The following is a 16,634-nucleotide window of genomic DNA, read 5'->3' as shown; positions in this document are numbered from 1 at the left end:
AGCTATAATATCCTTATTAAGGTGTGGTGACGAGAACTGCACACAGTATTCCAAATGAGGTCACACCATTGATTTATATAGGGGCCTTATGATATTGGCTGATCTGTTTATGATATTATATAGGGGCATAATGATATTGACTGACACTATCCCTTGAAAGGAAGGGCTAGAAACAGGTGCAGACAGGCATTCAGATTAATTTAATTAACTGTAATTTAAATACCCCTTAAAAATTTAGATACCCCTGAACAAAAGAATCTTGTCTATGGGCCTGGTCTCTCCATAGATGTTTCTCATCAATCTCTTTGTGGAGCAATGATTAACACCAACAAAAAAATAGCACGCATCTTACACAACTAGCCCGCATATCTTCAAATGGAAATACTTCCCGAGAGGAAAAATTACAAACACTCACCACTACAGGAACGACAATACCACAGATCATAATAATCCCTTCCTCTCATCACAACAGACCAAGAGACATCTGAGAGAACTGTGACTGGGCCAAGACCACTCGATAACCTACAACATAAGAGGAGCCCAGCTGGATCAGACCAATGGTCCACCACCAGACAACACGACGGGTGGCTAGACTTTGTTCCCAGGTTTACAAGGAGCGTAAACTCCATTTCCCCAAGATGCCTACTATATCTAAATTGTCAGTGAACACAGTGTCTGATGTCCAGCTCCCCATCTTGGCTTGGATACTTCTAGCACTGGCATATAAACACCTCTAATGTGTTTCCCTCTCCAGTAACCCTCACCTCCCTAAGTACATTAGTTGATTCATATGGCCCTCTGTCGCCATCGTGCCCTCACTCCCTTGGCAGCTGGGAGACCCACTACCTGCCTCCTTGACCCATGCCCTTCCTGACTTTTGAAGGGTTGCGGGGAGAGTATTTGGGTCCCTCTGGGAGAAAATATCAACTTCTCCCTGTCTACTGGGACTTTAGGGAGCTGCAGTGGCTCAAGTGGTTAAGACGCTGAACTGCAGGCTGTGGAAGGCAGTTTAAGACCCGAGTGTGCCGCATGACGGAGTGAGCTCCCGTCTCTGGTCCCAGCTCCTGCCAACCTAGCAGTTTGAAAGCAAGAAATTGCAAGTAGATAAATAGGTACCACTTCGGTGGGAAGGTAACAGTGTTCCATGCACCTTGGTGTTTAGTTATGCTGGTCACATGACCACGGAAATGTTTTCGGACAGCGCTGGCTCTTCGGCTTTGAAACAGAGATGAGCACCACAAGTCTAGAGTCGGACTCGACTGGCTTTCGAGCAAGGGAACCTTTACCTTTACCTTACTGGGACTTTTCCCAGGTGCTCTAAAGGAGGCAGTAGTCCATCTGCTCTTCTAAAAACACCACTGTACCCTATGGTCCTGGCCAACTACTGTCCAGTGTCAAATCTACTGTTCCTGAGTAAGGTGTTTGAGAGATTTGTGGCCAAACAACTCCAATCTTTCCTGGATGACGCTTCCATTAGTGCCCCTTTCCAGTCTGGCTTCCACCCTGGTTATGGAATGGAGATGGCTCTGGTTACCCTTACAGATGTCCTCCATAGACATCTGAATTGGGGCGGGTTGGTGCTGCTATTACTAACTATAAATACACATTGATGGGGCCCGAACTGGCCAACACTATGCTGGAGATTATTAGGAAGGGTATTGAAAACAAATCAGCCAATATCATAATGCCCCTATATAAATCAATGGTGAGACCTCATTTGGAATATTGTGTGGGCACTCCATGAAATTGCTGAGCGGTTGGGTTAGAACGGATAAAAGGAAGTACTTCTTGACCCAAAGAGTGATTAACACTTGGAATTCACTGCCACAGGAGGAGGTGGCGGCTACAAGCATGGACGGCTTCAAAAGGGATTTGGATAAGCATATGGAGCAGAGGTCCATCAGTGGCTATTAGCCACAAGGTGTAGATAGGGACTCTGGGGCAAGTGATGCTCTGTCTTCTTGGTGCTTGGGGGGGGGGCAACAGTGGGAGGGCTTCTAATGTCCTGGCCCAACTGGTGGACCTCCTGATGGCACCTGGTATTTCTGGCCACTGTGTGATACAGAGTGTTGGACTGAATGGGCCTTTGGCCTGATCCAACATTGGCGTCTCTTATGTTCTTATGTAGTTCCTGGTGGGGGGACAGCTCAGAGGGTATTTAATTACCTTCAAAGGGCATTTAAAGGGACCTTCTGCATGCCAAGCAGCTGACCTGCTACTTGGACTTGAAGTGGAAGTAGGGTTGTGAGACCCTAACTGGGGGTGGGGGAACCTCTGCTTCCCTGCCGCCAGCCATTTCCAGGTGACATCATCATCTTTTGGGCCAGTTGGGTGCACAGTAGTAGATCCCAGAGAGGACCCACGATCCCCCCACAAGCTGCCAAGTAGGACCTGGCGACCGTAGGTGGAAGAAACGGAATCAACGGGATAGGATTGTTAGGAGGACTTCAGCACGGGTTGAAAACTGGGACCTCACACAATGCAAACATGTCAGCAATCCTATCAAGCCTTTCTCTACTACCACAACATATTTTTCTCTCTGTCCATGGTTGGATTTGGGAAACAGGTTTGGCTCAGCTGGTTCGGCTCAGGTTCTGATTTCTCATCACAGTGAGGAAGCAAATGTATCAGTAAGCTGCTTGGTCATTCATGATTCTTTGGCAGAAACAGGGCAAGTTCTCTGCCTCTCTGCCAACACTCAGCAAGTCAGCAGAGGAGAGAGTGTGGAGCTGAGGTGACGGTATATATAGCATTCTGATCCCATAGAGCAGAATGGGAACTCTGTTACTGGCAGCCAGCAGAGCCTGTCTAGCTTTGGAGGGCCCCTACTGATGTTTCCAAGGCTGGAGAAGACTTCCACCCCGCTGTAGTTTGGAAGTTTGGTAAACATTTCAGTTGAGTGGAGAGAGTGAATGGAAATTTATCTGTTCACGAACTGCCACAAAACAGCCACGAACTGCTTAAAGCTGTGGAAATTCATAGCAGTAAACTTGCAAGCTACAAAACTGCCAACATTCATGATGAACTTTAGTTCATGAGTCCGTTTTTGCCCGTTCCTATACTGGTCTAAATGGCAGTTGTTCATCATGGTGTCATGTAACTGCTCAACAGCTAATGTCTGGGATCGAGGAGCCGGCTATTGACTCTGAGTCCGTCTGAGTGTGGTCTACCACTGAGTAAAGACACCTCCCCACTTTACAAGTTCTTTGAAATAAGAAGCAGCTGAATCCACAAGAAAAAAAATTGGTGCAGACAGAAGCTTTATTGAAAGAAAAAGAGGTGTGACATCATTTGCAGTGAAGCAGTTCCACGGATGACAAACAGGCATTCTTTACTCAGCAAACAGTGGTTTGTCCACTTCCCGTTTAGCTGGGATAACTTAAAGGTTTCAGAGGAAATGTATGCAGAGATAAACACAGGTTACTGTTTATGTAGGAAGAACGTTGTGGGCCCCTGAGAAATGTGAAGCCCACGGAGGCCAAATCAACATCATTGACATAATTTTAGGGAAAAGACATAGAGCTTAGAGAGAGAGAGAGAGAGAAAATAACCATCACACATTGGTGGTCACGGGCATTTGCCATGTTGTAAGGCACCAACTGATCCTGATTTGAACGAGGAAGAGTCGTTCTTTCTGACACCCAGGACCGTGAAGTCGTCAGCCGTCGATCCGTTCCATGCTTTCCAGGTAAGCCGTTTCATTCCCATTCTTCCAATTTAACAGGAGGAACTGCAGATGCGTCCACAAGGGGAGCAACCGGCACAGGCTGTGTACCCTCCCACACGAAGAGGCTCACAGGAGGCAGAGAGGACAGGCCCCGGGACCACAACCACAAAAGGAGGTGGATGTATAACGCATTCCGATGGTGGGATTTGGCTGACGCATGCGACGTTGGCCCCACTGGTGATGCCAAGGCAACGCGCTGATGTTGAGTTACCGCAGCATGAAGAGGAGCAGCATGAATTGTTGCAGCAATTCAGGGAGCCCAGACCGCCGACAGGGTAGCTACATGGGGAGCAGCAAGGTTGGGAACAGCAAGGTTGGGAGCAACAAGGTTGGGGGCAGGAGGGGATGGCACAGGTTGGAGGACAGCAGCAAGACATCTTGAAAAGGTGGAGGAGAGTCTGAAATGACATGATTAAAGGAAGGGACACGTCAATGGGAAAGGCTGAAGAACAAACTGATCAAAGTCACAAGTATAACCAGTTTCCTGGGGGAGTAAATTCAATTCAACTCAGTAATACTTTTTTTGGTAAATCAAGTCTGGGCTATTTTCAGATTGAGTAATGGAAGAAGAAATGGTCATTAGAATATTGCTCCACTTTTTTTAAAAAAATGGAGGCCTTTTTTGGAGATATGCGTAGGAAAGCTAGACTCAAGCCCAGTAGCATCTTGGAGGTCAACGTGATTTGGGGGTATAAATTGTCTAGAGTCAAAGCTTTCATTCATCAGATACCTGCTGCAAAGTAACTGTGCTCACGTTCTTGCAGTGGAGATCAAAGTGAACAACAGACTGCCGGACACAAAGTTTGACTTTAATCCAGGAGCAATGATCTCTATTGTCTATTATGATCAGTTATGATTCTTGGAGATTACCAGGACCTGCCAACTCTAATATGAGCTGAAAATTGAATGTATGAGACTGTCACCATTCATCTCATTCATGCAGGTGTCTTCGGCTCCGGAGAGGCAGCATACACTTTTTCTCAATACGTGTCTACTTCAACCCCTGCACATTTCCCAGAGAGCCACCTGTGCTTCCACCATTTATCTCTATGCCTCTACGTCCCTACAGATGCCCTTCCTTCCTTCCTTCCTTCCTTCCTTCCTTCCTTCCTTCCTTCCTTCCTATGGGAATGGACATTCACGGGTGAGAAATGCTACTGATCCAATCAAAACCTTTTCCAACGGGGGAACTTTCCCAACTTGCTTCCTGACTTTCCATCTGGTTTTCTTACCGTATACCTCATATACACTGAGAAGAAGTGGACTTACCAAGAGCAGGAGAAGAGAAGCAAGCAAGAGAAGATGAGCAGAATTGTGGAGATGGTGGCAGGTGTCAAGAGCTTTTATATTATCTCTCAAGAGCCCTAGATGTATGATTCATTTCTGAGTGTGTAGTTTGTTAATCATTTCAATGAACCCCGTGGCATTTTGTAGCATATTATAAGGTGAGCATGTTTTACCCTGCAGCTTTCCTTCATCGTAGGATATTATAGGCCTTGTCAGAAGTTCTACTCAATTTTACTTGAGTCAGATCAGAAATGAACCTGCAGGATCTCCTGGCTGACTACAGAGGAAGCAAATCACCTGCCTTTTTCTGGAATGCACAAATTTTAATATCCTATTTCAAAGCGACAACACTTCTGATTTCGGAATCCGAGTGTGTAATTAGAGATAAATGAAGTCCCCACATTTTGCTCGGCTGTTATTCTGTATGGTTGCGTTACACTTCCATTCAGTCTGTCTACTTGCTTAAACTACTCTAGGAATTAGCATGTACCCATTTTGCTAGATTATCTAGCTGTTTATGTAGATCTCTAGCTTGCCCCCCCTGCACAGCCGGACTCAGAGTGGGTAACAACAATGCTAAAACAATGCATAGAATTGAACGACTAAAACAGTTCCTATAATTCTAATTAAAACCAAACAGATAGTGCATGAGGCACAATTGATCCATCTTGTTTGTTTGTTTAATATAAAACAATTAAAACAAGAGTTGAATAAGATCAAGACAATACAGTTATACATATACAAATATAGAAATATAAAGTGCTAGTTTGTATCAGATGGCGGGCATAGCAGCATTCTCCGGTAACAGCTTGCTGACATCGTAGTCTGGGTTACTTGGCTGGGTTATCTGAGGGATAGTTCCTTTATATAGGTCTGTGAGTAAGAGGCCAATGTTATGGCTGATGTTAAAAACAAAGAAAGAGTGGCGAGTGGTCAGAGGGAAGCGAAAGGGATGCCAGTCCAAGAAAAGCCGTTACCGCCTCAGTCATAGGCCTGTTGGAATAATTCGGTTTTACGGGCCCTGCAAAACTGCATCAAATCCTACGGGGCTCAGATCTTGTTGGGAAGAGTGTTCCACCAGGCCAGGACCAAGGCCAAGAAGGCTCTGGGTCGAATTGGGGCTAGACGGATTTTTTTTTGGGGGGGGGTCAGGAACCACCAGGAGATTTTACTTCACAGACTACTTTCATTCTTCTCGGATTACTTACTCGGATTACAAACTACACCAGTTTGGTGTAGTGGTTAAGTGCGCGGACTCTAATCTGGGAGAACCGGGTTTGATTCCCCACTTTTCCACTTGCACCTGCTGATGTGACCTTGGGTCAGTCACAAGCTCTGGCACAGCTGTCCTTGAAAAAGAGCAGTTTGTGTCAGAGTTCTCTCAGCCCCACCCACCTCAGAGGGTGTCTGTTGTGGGGAGGGGAAGGGAAAGGAGTTTGTAAGCCGCTCTGAGACTCCAAGTGAAGGGCGGGGTATAAATCCAATCTCCTCCTCCTCCTCCTCCTCCACAGTATTTCTGAGACTCCAAGTGAAGGGCGGGGTATAAATTCCTCCTCCTCCTCCTCCTCCTCCTCCTCCTCCTCCACAGTATTTCTTTATCTATCATGCACCTTGGCTAAATCATGGAGCAAAAGAGGGGAGGAACGAATACCGACGTATGTTTATGAGAGCAAGATTCCTTCTTTACTGAGGTGAAGATTAATCCCAGAATCGTATTTCATGATCTCTTCCTGTTCTTGCTTTTCTATTCGGCTGTCTCCTGGGATTGCAATGTCAATGATCCAAACCCTATTTCTCATTCCCCCCCCCCAAATTGTGATATCAGGAGTGTTATGCTCCAAGTGTCCCAAGACCATTCTTTTCAGAGTTTCTGGTAGAGTTGCCAGGTCCTTACTGTCTGCCAGCAAGGGGGGGGGGTCCAGGCTGCTCCCCTGGATCTTCTGGCACACGTGATACACCTGGAAGTGATGTCATCACACCGGGCACATCATGCAAGGGACGCTCTCAATGCTCCCTCTAAGCTGGGGAGTCTTGTGAGCAACAATTCTACTTTGTGAGCTGCTGGCATTAAAGTTGTGAGCGAGCGATTTGGCTACTGCATGAAGTAGTTTGCTCTGAAGCCACACTTCCTAAGACAAAAATGCATGAGACAAGAGCTAAAAAAAACTGTGAGCGAGCTCATACAAACTCAGCTTAGAGGGAACACTGGACGCTCTAGCATTTGGGCAAAAACTCTATGGTCACCATAGAATTTTTAACCAAATCCTAGAAGAGAGAAGAGGTTGGGTTTATACCCTGCCCTCCACTACCCAAAGGAGTCTCAGAGTGGCTTACAAACTCCTTTGCCTTCCCCTCCCCAAAACAGGCACCCTGTGAGGTAGGTGGGGCTGAGAGAGTTCTGACAGAAACTGCTCTTTTTCAAGAACATCTGTGCCAAAACTATGGCTTGCCCAAGGTCATTCAGCAGGTGCATGTGGAGGAGAGGGGAATCAAACCCGGTTCTCCCAGATTAGAGTCCACGCACTTAACCACTACACCAAACTGGCTACACCAAATGCTAGAGCATTCCCTGCATGACGTGCCTGGCACGATGATATTACCTCTGGGTGACATCATTGTGCCAAGCATGTTGGGCACAGCAGGGCTCTTTGCGGGTGGGGTTCCCCGCTGGCCAGATGGTCAGTGGTGGATTGGTTCCCATGAAATTGGGGGGAAACCCACCCCAATTGGGGGGCTGGCAACCCTAGTTGCTGGTTTTCCAGTAGCTGATCAGATCCTTTCTCTGGTTGCTTTACATAAGATTCTACTTTTAGTAGCACACCAGTCCTTTCCCCTGGTTGCTGAACAGAAGAGCCAGTATCCTGTGTTCCATTTTCCACCAAAGATCCAGAAACACCAATCTCTGATTTGGTCCATTTTAAAGTGGGTGATGACTCAGCTGGTATAGACTTTAATTTAGAACACTATCTACCAGTCACACATCCAACTGTGACAATCCATGGTGATGGCAGTGGTGGTGGTGGTGGTGGTGAAGTTGGTGATGATGGTGGTGGTGGTGATGATGATGAGACACCAGAATAGAAAAAGGAGAAGGAAAGGAGAAGATCAGTAAATATCAAAACCTACAGACAGAATGCCTCTGGGAGAAGAAAGTGACCATCATGGCCAGTTGTCATTGGAATGCTTGTAGAGGTACCTAGAATTCTCAAGAAACACCCGGACATTCTTAGCATTGAGCAAATAACACCAGCTCAGCTCTGGAAGACAAAATTGCTTGGAAGAGCAAGAACCCTGCAAAGATACACCTGCAATTACTTAAACTTGGCTAGATCTCAAACTGCAGAACACCATCTACCAGTCAAATATATGACTGTGACAATTTACATCATCACCATCATCATCATAGTTGTAGTTGTTACTGTTTTGCTGTTAATGTTATTACTGTTATTTTACAGCCTAGCAGTATTTAGGAATGGTAGCATTGTTGCCAATCAAGGGGAACAATCTATTAATTCTAAGCATTAAGGCCAGGGAGAGATTTGATTGCTCAGAATTGAAAGTCACTCTGAGACTCCTTCATGTAGTGAAGGCGGGGTATAAATCCAATCTCCTCCTCCTCCTCCAGATCACAGTCTCACCAGAAGCACTATATAGACAGGCTCAGCTGAATTTGACCTGGGTACGGGATGGTATCTCTGTGTACACGATTGAGCGAGGGGGCAACAGTGTGGCAGATGAAGTTAGCTTACCCTTAGCTTCAAGTATGGGCTAATGGGGTCTGAACTTGCTGAAACTGAGAGGGGAAAAGATCTTGGGGTCTTCGCAATAGTGGATAACTCAATGAAAAGCCAATGTGCTGCAGCAGTGAAAAAGCAAACAATATGTTAGGGATCTTCTTCTTCTTCTTCTTCTTCTTCTTCTTCTTCTTCTTCTTCTTCTTCTTCTTCTTCTTCTTCTTCTTCTTCTTCTTCTTCTTCTTCTTCTTCTTCTTCTTGTTGAAAGGGACCACAGCCCAAAACAGCCGCATTGCAGGGAGCCCCTTTGTGCCATGCAAGCTTTTTTTCTTCTGTTTTCCAATCCTTTTAATCTTTAAAGGGACCGCTGAAGACGGCCCAAAACAGCTGCACAGCAGGGAGCACCTCCCCGCCACACCGCTGTTTCCATGTTATCTTCTGCAGACTTGTTACATTTTAAAGGGGCAGCAGAAGACAGTCCAAAACAGCTGCCAATGGAGAGCACCTGCCTGCCATGCAGCTGACTTACGCAGTGCTTTTAAAGTTTAAATGGACTGCAGAAGATAGGCTGAATCAGCTGCGTGGTGGGGAGCGCCTCCCTTCTGCTCAGCAGTTTCTGCAGCTTTCATGTGGAACAGTAAGCAAAGGTTTAAAGAGACCTGGAATCAGTGTTCCCTCTAAGCTGAGTTAGTGTGAGCTAGCTCACAGTTATTTAGCCTACGGCTCACACATTTTTGTCTTAGCTCAGGAAGGAGGGCTCCAGAGCAAACAAATTTATGCACTAGCCAAATCGTTTGCTCACAATTTTAATGCCAGGAGCTCACAAAGTAGAATTTTTGCTCACAGGACTCCACAGCTTAGAGGGGACATTGCTTGGAATCCCTTCCTGCTCCATCCACGAACCACCAAGAACATGCTCTAAAAGTTTGTAGAAGTTCGTTATGGTGGACCCGTCATGAACTTCTGTTCCTGAACCATGAACAGGGGAAAATTCAGAATGAGTTTTCCTTCTTGGTTGAGGTCATGCCCATCCCTACTATTGACAGGCACCTGTATCCTATCACTCTGCTTCACAATGTTTGAAGACTTCATTCATCCCGAAGAGGCTTCCACCAGCTCAAGCAGCTCTTCACTGGATTACACTTAAGTTGGCAGAAGGCTGCTTAGGTTGTAGGACCTTCCACTTTATGACAAATTCTTGTATAAGGCAATGTTGCTCAAAGAAACACGGACTGATCTAAATCTCTGTCCTGCTGGGCTAGGCATCTTAAAAGAGTTAGAAATGTGTCAGTGAATCTGTACATAGCGTGCAATAATATGTTCATCCTTAATAAAGTCCAGCTGTGGCCAGCCAGATGTTTCTAGAAAGCTCCCATGAAGGGAAGGATTTCTCCCCTATAAGTTGTATACAAGATTAGCTACTCAAGTGTAAACATCCTCTGACCATAGAGATTCCATTTATCTATTTACCCTCTAGTCATTGAACTCTTCTCCTCCATGGATGGGTCCAATGCACTTATAAACCATCTAAGTTGTAGCCATCTTGTGGAACAGAGATAAAGAAGTTAATAGAGTATCACGTAAGGAAATTGTTCCATTTTTACTGTCCTATTTGTCCTATCAACCAAATTGCTTTGATGGTGGTGGAAAGTTCATTGCATTGCACCCAACTTATGGCAACCCTTTGTGGGGTTTTCAAGACAGGAGAATTACAGAAGTAGATGGCCATTGCCTGTCCCTGAGTAGCACCCTGGTCTTTCTTGGCAATCTCCTATCCAAGTACTAAGCAGGGCCAACCCTGCTTAGCTTCTGAGATCTGATGTGATTGGATGAGCCTGGTCACCAAGGTCAGGGCACCAAATTGCTTTGGGTGGCAATAAATGTAAGCATTTTCAGACAGGGTGAAATTATGAGTTAGGTGAAATTTGTGATAATGTTGGGGTATCTGCTAATTAGCACATAATTGTTTAGGACAAGCCCTTTTGGTTCCTCTCCAATTTCTTTGGAATACACGTATGTCATGATTTCATTTTTGGCCATTCTATCCACCGTCAAAGAAGAATCAGAATTTTTGAAAACCTTTAATGTTCATCATTCATTGATTGTATTTATTTATATTTTTTGTCCAGTGCAGAATATTGGAACTCAAGCGAAATTGTCTCAGTTTTTAGTCGAACTATAGAGCATCTTTTAAAATAAACTTTCATCATTAGAATTCAAGACAAATGTGGACAAACACGACCTAATCGGAGAACAAGTATAAAGAAATCAGTCGTGAGAGTCTGACCCCACAAATCAAGCAGTCAACAAGACTTGCAGAGAAAATGTTTACCACGTATTACAGTCTGAAGCACTGCAACATGATAAATCAATTCCTACAGATCATAAGAAAATCCTAGTGCAAAGGTACATCATCAACGTCGTCGCCGAATTATATAACAGTGTTTCAGAATTGGATCTTCCTCAGGAAACGTTATAGTAGTACAAAAGTTCTCTCGTTCATGAAGTGCTTTAAAACAAGTCATGAAAGATAATACTTTAAGATAGGACGCTGATCTCAGTAAATGTTCAGGCTCAGGTATGGTGCTAAGCTGCTAATGGATCCTAGGCATCTCACCGTTATTAGAATTAGACATGCACATTATTAGAATTCAGACACGCACATCATGCTTATGGAGTGTTGTTGTTGTTATCACTGTTATTGCCACCCAAGCCGGAATAACGAGATAGACACAAGTAATGGATTTAAAACTCGGGCCACTTTATTTAATGAAGGCCCCGGTCACACGGCAAAGTTGCCGCAGGAGAGGCACGGGAGACCCGCGGATTTTCCAGGCGCGATCTCACCTTAACATCTGGGAAGCACAGTGCTCCCGTGGCGAACCCGTGGCTCCACTCCAAAGATGCGGGGTAAAAAACTAGTACCTCCAAGGTACTAGTTTCTGGAAATCACGTGACAAGGGCGGGCGTCTGATCGCATTTCCGGTGGCATCCGGCGCCCGCCCATGTCCCCTCGCAAACAGGTCATTTTTTCCCCCAAGTCTCCACGGGATGCGCACAAGCACCCAACAGAGCATGCGCACACTTCAGTTTAAAAAAGTTAAAACAACAACAACAACCCCGTTTGCCGTGCCGCCCCGCTTCTTTGCCTGTGGTGTGATCAGCACCTCCCCCCTAACCACGGGACCTCAACGGGACCTCAACCGGACGTCTGATCGCACAGTCGTGCATTAGTTTGCCCCGGGGCAAACAGCCACTCTTTGCCCGCCCCCCCGCATTTTCCAGCCCATGTGACCAGAGCCTTACAGCTTCAACTGGAATCCACAGCAAGGGCAAACAGTCAGGGGTATGGTCAAGTCCAGGGGTCAACAACCCCCTCCTCAACTCCCAATAGGGCGAGCCACCCTGCTCCAGGCCGGAGCCATAATCAATGGCTCCCTCCCAGCCGGCTAGCCATTGCAGTACAACCCCGTAGCCCAACCCCTGAGCCGCTGGGCTCAAAGGGAGGACCCAAGCGGGGTGGTTCCAAAGGCAGTCTGTTTTCCCAGCCCCGTGCCGTAAGGCACAAAGGCTGTACTCACAAGACCCCTTCAACCCAATAAATGAGTTTTGGCTGGTGCTCACCATACCGCAACCTCTATACCGCCTTGACCCCTGCCTTAAAAGTGACCAACCTACCTGCTGAGCCCACCCTGTAAGCACCTTCACCACTGCTAAAGTGCAAGGTAGGTGAAAACACCCCCTCCAAATGCCAATCAGGAAAGGGCGAAAAAATCCTACCTGGCCCCCAATGGGTGACCAGCCAAAGCCTGCACTAAATACAGGGCGGGAGGGTGGGCCAACGATCATGCGGGACTGCTGGCTAGGTAAGGAGGGGCCGGCTTTTATAACTAATTGGCCCCTCCTTCCTAGGAATGCCCGTATGGGCTTTTGTTGGCGCCTAAACACTGCCTGCCTCTTCTGGCTAGGCGGCAAATTTGCCCCCCCATCCCAACGGCCGCAAAGGGGCCGAGGTCTGGGGAACCGGGTTGACGATAATGTTATTCCTTTTGGAGGAGGAGGCATTTAAATCGCAGGATGTTTTCTTACGGTGAGGGAACTTTCTTCAGCCTCTGGTAGGATGCCAATCATAATTTACTATTCGATTTCCAGCACAGTCAATCTCAAAGAGGGCTGGATAATTCTACATGGTCCTCCTTCATTGTATCCTTACCACACACCTGAGAGGTACGTTTGGCCCCAAATCTCCAGGTGACCCTCACAGATGAGTGTGAATCTGAACCCATGGCTGACACTCAGTGCGCTACACTCCTCCGGCTCATGGGTCTTCATTTCCCACTTGCTGAATATCAATTGATTAAACCTCTTTAGTTGTCGCAGATTTTCCGGGCTTTATGACCATGGACTTGGCATTGTAGGACCTGATGTTTCACCAGCAGCTGTGACTGGCAACCTCAGAGGTACAGCACAGAAAGATGGAGTACTCTCTCTGTGTCATCCTGTGTTCTACCTCTGAGGATGCCAGTCACAGGTGCTGGTGAAATGTCAGGTCCTACAACGCCAAGACCATGGCCACACAGCCCGGAAAATCTACAACGACTAATGGACTCTGGCCGTGAAGGCCTTCGACAGCAGATGAAACCTCTTCTCAAAAAAGAAGGTATCTCATAAACACCTCAGACTTCTTTTCGCCCACTTTTATTGTACTCTGTGATTGAATCAAAGTGCATAGGCCCTTCTTTACACAAGGGACCTGTAACGAATGAAAATCATCTGTGAAGTATATTTTTAAAAAGTGTCAAAATGGAGTCATTGAAGTGAGAAGACGGGCAGAGCGGAAGTGTAGCACCGCCATACAGAACAACAGCTGAGCAAGAACGGGGGGAGCTTGATTTATCTCTAATTACAGCCTCGGATTCCAAATTCAGATGTGTCAGCACTTTGAAATGGGATATTAAAATTTGTGCATTCCAGGCACTGTGGGATGATTGCCTTCCTTTGTAGTCAACTGGGAGTTGCCGGAGGTTAATTTCTGATCTGACTCAAGTAAACTGAGATAGGACTTCTGAGCAAGTCCTATAATATCATACATCGAAGGAAGACTGCAGGGTAATATAGTATGAGGTTCAAACGATAATATGAGGTTCAAACCTTACAAAATGCCATGGGAGCTTTGAAAATTTAACTAACTAAACATGCATTAAATGTGTCATGCATTTAGTGCTCCCCAGAGATGGTATAAAAGCCCTTGAGACCGGCCACCATCTCCACAACTCAAGCTTCTCTTGCTACCTTCTCTTCTTCTTCTGCTCCTGGTAAGTCCCTCGTAATGTCTTCTCCAAGTATAAGATATATCTGGTAAGAAAGCAAGACAGAGAGCCAGTAAGCAGTTTAGGAAGTGCTTCCTTTGGGGGAGGGGGGGAAACTGAGAAATTCCATAGGAAACAAGCGAAGAAAGAGTTTGATGTGATTAGTGATAGTTCTCATGCCTGAATGTATAAAGGAAAAGGACCAGAGGACACCTAGAAAGAAACTGAGGCAGAGGGAGAAAAGAAAGACAAGTGGCTCTCTTTGAACTTTACAGGTGTTTACTTAAGTAGAAGTGGGCTGAGAAAATCAGTACACATCTTCTTCAAAAACCTGTTTGAGACAGGTTTGTGAACAAAATGTAGGGCTTTCAACTTTGGGTTCAGAAATCCCTTGAAATTTGGGGGTGGAGATGGAAGAAGGCTGGGTTTGAAGAGTAGAGATACCTCAGCAGGGTATAATCACCTACAGACCACCCTCCAAAGCTGCCATTTTCTCCAGAGGAACTGTCCTCTGTAGTCTGGAAATTAGTTGTATTTCTGAGAACTCTCCAGGCCCCATCTGGACCTTGGCATCCCTCAACTGAGATGCACACTGGAAGTCCCACCAAGGCAATTCTCACCTTGGCTATTGACTCACTAGACAATTTCGAATAAGTCTTCCCAGTCCTGTCGAGCTCTGCAAGGAACAGAAGTTTAGCGGCAAGCCTCTTCTTTAGAAGAACCCATACAGTTGTTCTTTCCTTTGGAGGGAGAGGATCTTGCATTCTGTTGAAAATCTTCATTTTGAAAATGGCCCAGAGTTCAGTGTAGCTGAAAGAGTCACTAGGTAGCTATGTTCACCTTGCGTGTATCAAAGGTGTGGTCAGGTCGCAACCAACTGAAGGCCGCTCCAGCAAGACTCTTTTGAGGCAAGTGAGAAGCAGAGGTGGTTTGCCATTGCCGTCCTCTGTTGCGTTCCTTGGAGGTTCCCCATCCAAGGACTAAGCAGGGCAGACCCTGCTTAGCTTCCGAGATCGGATGAGATCGGGCTGTACCACACTACCTTCCCTCCTTTTCTGCATGTCAGCCTAATTTTATATTTAAAAAGAAGCTCCATCAGATACTTCCAGGTGGTCAGCCGTGTTTGGTCTGAGCCTGCAGAATAAATGTAGACTCCAGTGGCACCTTGAAGACCAATCAAGGTTTATTCAAGGTAGGAGCTTGTGTACGCACACGAAAGCTCATACCTCGCATAAACCTTGGTTGGTCTTCAAGGTGCCACCAGACTCTATATTTGTTCCATTAGATATGTTAGATCGTGGAACAAATAAGGGACGGGGAAAGTGCATTAGCAACATATTTATTCTGAAGTAAGAAGTACTAATTTCTATTCTGTTTACTCCACGTGAGTGTGATGTATTCAATAGCTGCCAATGGAATACATAACTGTATGTGAATCACCTAATTGAAGTACAATGTCAAGCTTCGTCCTGGGCTAGGATTCTAATACCTCCAATCCTATTGGTAGCCCAGGAAGAACCAACCAATCACAGACCCTCAAGCTGCCTGAGTGGGAACGTCTGTGATTGGACTTTATGTATACAGTCTTATTGGTTGGTATTGTATAGTAGGCGTGGCTACATTGGCCGGGAGAGTTTAAAAGCAGACCAGCTTCAATGCTAAAGCTGTTCTGGCTATCCAAGTTGACCTGTGTTGGAGTTGAGTCACGAGTTGCTGAATAAAGGTGTTCCTTGCTGAATCACTCTCTGACTCGTAACCGACTTAACAGTGAGAATGCTTATACTGATGATAAGTTTCTTCTGCCTCTCACGTTGACATTTCCCGTCCTCTCGTCATGTCATTCCAGACTCACCTTTCCAAGATGTCTTGCTGCTGTGCTCCATCCTGTGCTATCCCCTCCTGCCCCCAACCTTGCTGCTCCCAACCTTGCTGCTCCCCATGTAGCTACCCTGTCGGCGGTCTGGGCTCCCTGGACTGCTGCAACAATAAATGCTGCTCCTCCTCATGCTGCGGTAACTCAACATCAGCACGTTGCCTGGGCATCACCAGTGGGGCCAGCGTCGCCTGCGTCAACCAGATCCCACCATCGGAATGCGTTATACAGCCACCTCCTTTCGTGGTTACAGTCCCAGGGCCAGTTATGGCTGCCAGCTGTGAACCCGTCCGTGTGGGAGGCTACACGGCCTGTGGCGGCTGTTCCCCTTGTGGACGCATCTGCAATTCTACCTGTTAAGCCAGAAGAAAGGGAATGGAACGGCTACCTGAAAAAATACGGAAGAGTTTGACGCCCAGCGACTTCACAGACTCGGGTGTCAGACAGAAAGACACGTCCCAGTTCACATCAGGGTCAGTTGGTGCTCAGGAACAACATTTCAATTGCCCATGACCACCAACTTATGGTAATGAGAGCCAGTTTGGTGTAGTGGTTAGGAGCACGGACTTTAATCTGGGAGAACCAGGTTCGACTCCCATCTCCTCCACATGCAACTGCTGGTGTGACCTTGGGTCACTCGTAAGTTCTTTCAGAGCTGTTCTCTCAAGGGCAGTTCTTGAGAGAGCTCTCTCAGCCCCACCTAC

At 46.4% G+C, this 16,634-nt stretch overlaps 2 protein-coding genes across 2 annotated transcripts; one reads left to right on the top strand and one right to left on the bottom strand.

Moving 5' to 3' along the window:
- Positions 1-3,243: 3,243 nt before the first annotated feature.
- LOC107118336 (keratin-associated protein 9-1-like) lies at positions 3,244-5,090 on the bottom strand. The gene is made up of 2 exons (XM_015420644.1): positions 4,997-5,090; positions 3,244-4,125 (listed from the first exon to the last, which is right to left on the bottom strand). The coding sequence occupies exon 2, from the start codon at positions 4,102-4,104 to the stop codon at positions 3,718-3,720; it is 387 nt and encodes a 128-aa protein (XP_015276130.1). The 5' UTR covers positions 4,105-4,125; positions 4,997-5,090; the 3' UTR covers positions 3,244-3,717.
- Positions 5,091-13,981: 8,891 nt separating this feature from the next.
- Positions 13,982-16,327, top strand: LOC107118256 (keratin-associated protein 4-7-like). The gene is made up of 2 exons (XM_015420568.1): positions 13,982-14,063; positions 15,904-16,327. Exon 2 carries the CDS (start codon positions 15,919-15,921, stop codon positions 16,288-16,290), a length of 372 nt encoding a protein of 123 aa, XP_015276054.1. The 5' UTR covers positions 13,982-14,063; positions 15,904-15,918; the 3' UTR covers positions 16,291-16,327.
- The last annotated feature ends 307 nt before the right edge of the window (positions 16,328-16,634 follow it).

Source organism: Gekko japonicus, unplaced genomic scaffold (genome assembly GCF_001447785.1).
Source record: "Gekko japonicus isolate JY-2015 unplaced genomic scaffold, Gekko_japonicus_V1.1 scaffold426, whole genome shotgun sequence".
NCBI classification, from domain to species: Eukaryota; Metazoa; Chordata; class Lepidosauria; order Squamata; family Gekkonidae; genus Gekko; species Gekko japonicus.
This window is presented reverse-complemented; position numbering and strand designations above follow the sequence as displayed.

Excerpts from the sequence above, each read along its gene's own strand:
- LOC107118336 (XM_015420644.1), bottom strand. The coding sequence starts at position 4,104 with ATGTCTTGCTGCTGTCCTCCAACCTGTGCCATCCCCTCCTGCCCCCAA.
- LOC107118256 (XM_015420568.1), top strand. The coding sequence starts at position 15,919 with ATGTCTTGCTGCTGTGCTCCATCCTGTGCTATCCCCTCCTGCCCCCAA.